Genomic DNA, 6,748 nt, shown 5'->3' with positions numbered 1-6,748 from the left:
TGTATTTATTTGTATTATTATCATTATTTGTAGATTACATTATGAGAGAGGAATACAGTAAGGCTAGGGCCTTTCCGCCATGTATGGTTTTCTTATGTCTTTGATATTTTATTTTATATTTGTTTAATTTGCTCCATGTGGTATCATAGCGTTATAGTTCTTAGCCTTATGTTTTTTTTTTCTAAGTAAAGGCTAGATCTATATTAGAGAAAGTAAAAATATGTACATGGATTAGACCTTCCGAGGAGGCCGAGGCCAGTCCTCAAATAGTAGAAGCTGGACCATACTGTCTATCTGCTTAAACTGATTTACAAAACACAGTCCATAATGATTTTTCCTGGACTTCAGATAACCTGGGCTTGAACTGACAAAACCACCATTGATACTGGCAGGACAGAACCAGTTTACACCATTGACTCTAATACATAGAAAGCATACTGTAATAACCTGTGACTTACAGCAGTAGATAAACTGAGACCTTGGACTGAAATGAACAGAAGGAAAAAACAACATAATCATCGACATAATTGCAAAAAACTAGACAGAAGCACCCGTTGAAGCTTAGGCTGGCTGGCTGGGCGACGCTGGCTGCTTTCCCTTCTCCGGACTGGGCGAGTCAAGCCAGATGACAAGCCCTTCCCCGTCCTGAAACAGCTCTCCCAATCCAGGCTGAGCGTGGTCGTTGAGCACTTCCCTTTCCATAGCAGAATTAGGTGGCGGCAGAACCTCTTGAACCGAAGCAGCATGAACCGAGACCTCCTGAGCCGGGGCATGCTGAACCAGGGCGTCCTGAGCCGGGGCTTCCTCGTTGCGGTGAGCTCTATACACCATGCCATTCATATCCCCTAAGAGTATGTCACTGTCCTGAACACTTGCAGAGGCAGGAGAGGTCGATGTGGGATCTCCAGGCTCTTCCTCAGAAATGTACACCGTGAGATTAACTACCACCTCTGGTCTGACGAGCCGGCTAGGAAACCTGAGACGAAAAGTCTGGTAAGTGCCTTGCGGAACAAGGCTTTCCTGCTCTGAGCTAGGGGACGAGGGGGGAACAGAGGCCATGGGAGAAATTGGATGCAATTCTTCAAGTTCAGGGCCAACTCGGATACCGGACCTCCCTCCCCGTCTTGGCACACCTCTGCTTCGCGGCATGGTGCCTAAGGCCAGAGACCCCAAACGCTTTTCGACCCCTCGAATTCTGAAAGCCAGAGTATCCCCTCTCAGAACACCAGCAGCAATGGGAAAATTCTGGTCATAAATTGGCATGGCGGTCCCAATATAAGGAGTAGCGACCGATATCTCCGCAGGAGGAGAGCGTTGAGCCATAATCCTGGTTTGCATCGAGTCCAGAGCTACCATGCTCGACTTGAATGCGCCGTCCCCTCGGCTCTGTTTCAAATTGGATTCAATTGCCTTCTGCATTAACTGATATCCTCCGCTGCAGGCCTCCGCGTACAGGTGCCGTCCTTCCGTCCTCATCCCAGGTGTCGTGGCGAGTGCCATGATTAATGGCAAGTAAAAGCACCCGCATCCGGGTGCGAATTCTCTATCAGAGATTTGTCCTGAGAGACCATTTCCCTCAGCTTATCCATCTGGTCTCTGGGAGGCAGGCTGTCTATAGCTCCTTCAAAGTGGTTTTCTTTTGCCTCCACTCCAAGGTTGGCTAGAAGATCAGCCAGCTTATTCCCTTCTCTTCTGGTATGCTTGAAAGTGATTGCTTGGTGCTGAGAGAGCCAGTGATTGATCAGCTCAAGCCTCTGGGCCATTCTCCAGCTGCTGCTTACCTTATGAATTGGAGAGCCTTGTTGAAGCTTTGTGGCCATTCTGATTATGATCTGCGAGTCTCCTTCTATGATGAGGGGAAAGAAGTTTTTTCTGTGTGCTATTTTGAGACCTCGCCATAGACCTTCCAATTCCGCTGAGTTGTTAGTGTCCCAGCCTATCGAACCCATGTAGATGCCTAGAGGATTGCCATTGTGATCCCTGAAGACTCCTCCATAACCTGCTTGTCCTGGGTTTCCTTTAGAGGCCCCATCAAAGTTGAGTTGGATCATGTCAACGGGAGGTGGATTCCAAGAACTTGCTTCCTGTCTGTGGTTGTTGGGATTTCTGCCGTTAGTTGAATTGTGGTTTATCCGCATTTGCCAGTTATCCCAAACAGCTTTTTCCTGTGGCAGAGTTGGAAAGTCTTCAGGATGCCAGTCTTTGAGTGAAAGAGTCTCCATTAAGTTTTGATGAAAATTATTCCACAGTTTGTCCAGCGGCATCGATTGATCTTTGAATATTCTTCGATTGCGCTCTTTCCATAGAGTCCACATCAGTAAACCAGGAAGGAGTTGCCACAACGCATTGAGAAGAGTACTTTGAAATGGGGTTTGACTTCCTTTGCTAATGGTTCCTTTGAGGTCGTCTTGCTCTCTTCTTTCAATTTGACAGCGGAAAGCAATCTTCTCCCATAATTTCTTTCCAACTGAGCAATTCTGCATAAGATGAAGTGTTGTTTCTTCCTCCTGTCGACACATGTGACATATGGATGGTCCCGAGAAACTCCTCTTTCTGAGATTATCCCACGTTAGGATTCTGTTGTGACATAGAAGCCATAGAAATGTGGAAACTTTCGGCCAATTAGATTTATGCCATACTTTTTCCCATAAGCTGTCTTTGTTTATCTGCCCTTGTATGATTATATTGTAAGCCTCCTTGGTTGTGAAAATTCCTTTTTCTCCATAGCCCCATCTTAAAATGTCCGGTTCTTCTGAGACTCTTATTTGCCTCTTTTGTAACTCTGTTTCTAGTAGATGTTGAGTCTGTCCTGAGCTATTCGGTAGGAGCTGATGAATGTCTTTCCACTTCCGGTGTTCCTGAGCAGCAGCGGAAGTCCAGCAATGGTTAACTTTGGCCAGATGGTGTGTCCCTCTCTCATCGGCTGGAAGTTCCTGGAGAATGTCTTTGATTTTTGGCAACTGCTGCCATGAATCTTCCCAGAACCGTGCTGTGTTCCCATTTTTGATCTCCCAGAAGCAGTGTTCTTGAATGAGAGATCTGTGTTGTATGGCTGCGTTCCAGATTGCGGATCCCGAACTAGTCTCAGTCATACGCAATCTTTCTTCCATTGGATAGTTACTTGCATACTTGGCCGTCCAAAGGGAAGCCCATGGAGTATTAGGATGGGCCAACCACCGCCACCAGATTTTAGCTCCCATCGCTTTGTTACTATGCTCAGGATCTCTAAGGCCTATGCCTCCTGCATGCTTGGGAAGACACACTTTCTCCCATTTAAGTAGAGCCCATTTTCGATTCTGTCCTGAGCCTCCCCACAGAAATTTACGTTGTAGATTCTTGATTTCTTTAAGGACCCATTTGGGGGCAGCTAGAATGGAGAAGAGATACAGAGGCATGGAGTGAAGAACAACTTTGATGAGAACTATTCTGCTGGCCATGTTCAGAGTTCGATTAGTCCATAGGAACAGACGTGCTTCTAATTTTTCTAACAGCTGCTTCCAGGAGGAATGCTTGAGAGCTGAGCTCATAAGCGGGGCACCTAAATATTTGGAAGGCAGAGAGGCAGAGGTGAAGCCCAGAATACGCTCAATAGCTCTTTGTGTAGAAACAGGGGTATTGAAGAAAAAAATTTGTGATTTGACTCGATTGATGAGGGCACCAGAAGCGTCAGAGAAAGTGGATAGAATGGATTTTACAAGACGAGCTTCCTGGACCGAAGGGTGAGCAAAAAGCATATTATCATCTACAAATTGCTGGTGGGTGTGGACCGGGGAATTGTGAAATGAGAGCCCTTTTAACCGCCTATTAAGCTTAGCAGCCATGATGCTTCTACCCAAACCCTCAGCCATAATTACGAAAAGAAAGGGAGATAAGGGATCACCCTGCCTAATGCCTCTAGAAGGTCGAAATGTGGCTGAAGGGGTGCCATTGATTAACACTGAGAAGAATGCTGAGGATATTAGACTGTAGATCCATCTAACCCACGAGTGAGCAAAGCCAAAAGCAATAAGAATTTTTTGTATGTAGACCCAACTGAGGCTGTCAAATGCTTTAGAAAGATCTAGTTTAAGCAGCATACCTGGCTTTTTGGTCAGCTTTAGGGAGTGAATTAGTTCATGCGTGAGAATAATTCCATCCGTTATTTGGCGCCCTTCGACATAGCCCGATTGCTCAGGCGAGATGATGAGTGGAAGAAGCGTTTTAAGCCTGGTAGCAATGACCTTTGAAATTATTTTATATATCATGTTGCATAGGGCTATGGGCCTGTATTTGTCAGGGGTGTTGGAATCTTCTCCTTTAGGCACTAGGGCAATGAAAGTAGCATTTAATCCCGGGTACATCCATCTGAGCTCTCTGGATTCCTCCACAACCAGCCAAACTTCATTTTTTATCAGGTCCCAGAATCTGTGAAAGAAGTTTGCTGTGAAGCCGTCCGGACCTGGCGCTTTTCCTTCTTTCATTTGTTGCACGGCCTCTTCAACTTCCTGCAGATTGATGGGTTTGATCAGTAAGCTGTTATGCTCCTCCGTTATGACCTTGGGTATGTTCTGGAGAAGTTGATTGATGGCTGGCATTCTGTTGAAGTCGGGCTCCTGGTGGGCTTTTTTGAAGTAGTTTATAAATTCCTTTTCAATGCCCTCATGCGTTTCAATCTTCTCTCCCTGCTCATTGTTAATATGAGTAATTTGGTTTATCATTCTTCTCTGAACAGTGGTTTTATGAAAGAATTTTGTGTTTTTTTCTCCGCTTTTCAGCCATCGAATTCGGGATTTCTGCCTCCATAGTATTTCCTCCTGCTTGGCTCTTTCTAGAATTTTTGATTCTATGGCTTGTTCCTGTTTGGAGAGTTCCTCTGTTCGCCCCTCATTGATAATGGATTGTTGTATTTTCTTCATTTCAGTATTGAGCAGAGCTTGGTCGGCAAAGATGTTACCAAATATCTTGTGGTTCCATTGTTTGATGGCCCTTTTTAGATATTTGAGTTTTTGTTGGAACCTGGACATTCTTGTCCCCTCGGTCGGATTGAAATTTGTCCAGCTTGATCTGACTAGCTTTTCAAATTCTGGATGGGAGAACCAAAATTCTTCAAAACGAAAAGGGCGTCTGAGGTTGTTACCTGGCCTGTTCCATTGGAGCTCGATGGGCCAATGATCCGATCCGGAGAAAGGGAGAATGGAAGCTGTAAATTCCCCTCCGATATGAGTTGCATTGTCTGAGATTAGGAAACGATCAAGGCGCGATGCAATTTGTTGCGCTCCTACTCTCTTGTTTGTCCAGGTGAAGATACCGTTGCTTGTTGGGATGTCCATTAACCAGTTGCTGTTGATGAACTCCTTTAGAAGGCAGTCATCATTGTTTGTGTTGCTTCTGCCTCCTTTCTTTTCTTCCATGCTGGCGATCATATTGTAATCCCCTCCAGATATCCATAGTGGAAATGGTCTGTCTCTATTGAGCTCTGACAATGTATTCAGCAGTTGGCTTTTCTGAGCTGTGTCCTGAGGGAAATAAACATTAGTTAGCAGTCCATGAGCATTCGTACCTGAGAGGTGGAATGTGGCTTGGATGAAGTTTTTGTTAGCTTGAATATTGTTGAGATGGATGATCCGGGCATCCCAAAGTATTGCTAGGCCTCCCGAGGCACCTTGTGCATCCACCGCTGTGACTAGCCCTCCTGGCCAAGCCTTCGCAGCTATTCTTTCCAAAATTGTGGAGCTACACTTCGTCTCCTGCAAAAAGAGAATACTGGGTTTTTCTTGCTTCAGCATATTTTTTAAGATTCTTCCTTTCCTAGGGCCATTGAGCCCTCTGATATTCCAAGATATTAACTTCATTGAGAAGGGTGGGGGTTTGCAGTGAAGTACTTAGTCAGTTTGGCATACCTTCCTGACTCCACCAGTATTTCTCCTATCTTGATTGTTCTTTCTAGGGTTGTTTTCCTTCCCCTCTTCTTGCTGTCCTTGGTGATAAATTTGCCATCCCATGGACTACCGATCTGGACCCCTAGAGAGTATTTCTTCTGTGCTCTGTGTAACACTTCTACTAGGTTGTCGACTTGCTGTTCCGGGATTTTTTCAAAGTTCTTTGTGCGACAAGCATGTTCCAAGCCTAAAATGTCCAGCTCCCCTATATCTAGGGGCTCCTGGTCTTCCTCCATGACTTGGGGCGATTGAAAAATGTCCTCAGTTTCGATTGAGGCTTTTTCGCTTGGCTGAGAGTACTCCATATCCATTCCTTCAATTTGCTTTGACACATTTTTGTTCTGCGATATCAAGTGCTCTTGCCTTGTGATTTTCTGTCCTCCTTGCATTGATGTTTCGCCCGGTTGCTTTTGTTGGACTGCTTCGTCTTTCTCCTGTTCCTCGTCCGAACCCTTCTCATCGGTTTTGTTTAGAGCTTCGAATCTGTTGCTTGTTGTTGCTTTGTTGCTAGGATTTGCTTTGGGGTTGCTGGTGGCTTTTTTGTTTCCTCTTCTTCTATTGACTACCTTTGTGAATCCATCTGGGGTATGATTGTCAGACTTGTCTGGAAAGGAGTGTATCTTATTTAGAGGGCAGTCTCTATAGAGATGTCCTATATCATGGCATTTCCTGCATCTAAATGGCACCTGTTCATAATCAATGACTTGAACCCATTCAGAGTCTTCATGAAAGAAACTTACCGTGTCTGGCAGTGGTTGTTTGAGATCCATGTATACACAGATCCGAGCATATGAAGTGTGTTTGCAGAGTTTTGTTTCCTCTGCCACCCT

At 45.2% G+C, this 6,748-nt stretch overlaps 1 protein-coding gene across 1 annotated transcript; it reads right to left on the bottom strand.

Annotated features, from left to right (window-relative positions):
- Nucleotides 1–1,502: 1,502 nt before the first annotated feature.
- Nucleotides 1,503–5,765, bottom strand: LOC149233256 (uncharacterized). The gene is made up of 2 exons (XM_089382134.1): nt 5,049–5,765; nt 1,503–4,661 (listed from the first exon to the last, which is right to left on the bottom strand). The coding sequence occupies exons 1-2, from the start codon at nt 5,763–5,765 to the stop codon at nt 1,503–1,505; spliced, it is 3,876 nt and encodes a 1,291-aa protein (XP_089238260.1).
- Nucleotides 5,766–6,748: the final 983 nt, after the last annotated feature.

This window comes from Pinus tabuliformis, chromosome J, assembly GCF_031772625.1.
Source record: "Pinus tabuliformis cultivar Carrire ecotype Pingquan chromosome J, CPIR1, whole genome shotgun sequence".
In the NCBI taxonomy this organism is placed as follows: Eukaryota; Viridiplantae; Streptophyta; class Pinopsida; order Pinales; family Pinaceae; genus Pinus; species Pinus tabuliformis.
This window is presented reverse-complemented; position numbering and strand designations above follow the sequence as displayed.

Bases quoted from the DNA above. Each gene is read 5' to 3' on its own strand.
- LOC149233256 (XM_089382134.1), bottom strand. From the start codon at position 5,765: ATGCTGAAGCAAGAAAAACCCAGTATTCTCTTTTTGCAGGAGACGAAG. The intron at 4,662-5,048 runs GTCAGATCAAGC...AACAATGAGCAG, and splicing joins ATCCAGAATTTGAAAAGCTA to GGAGAGAAGATTGAAACGCA.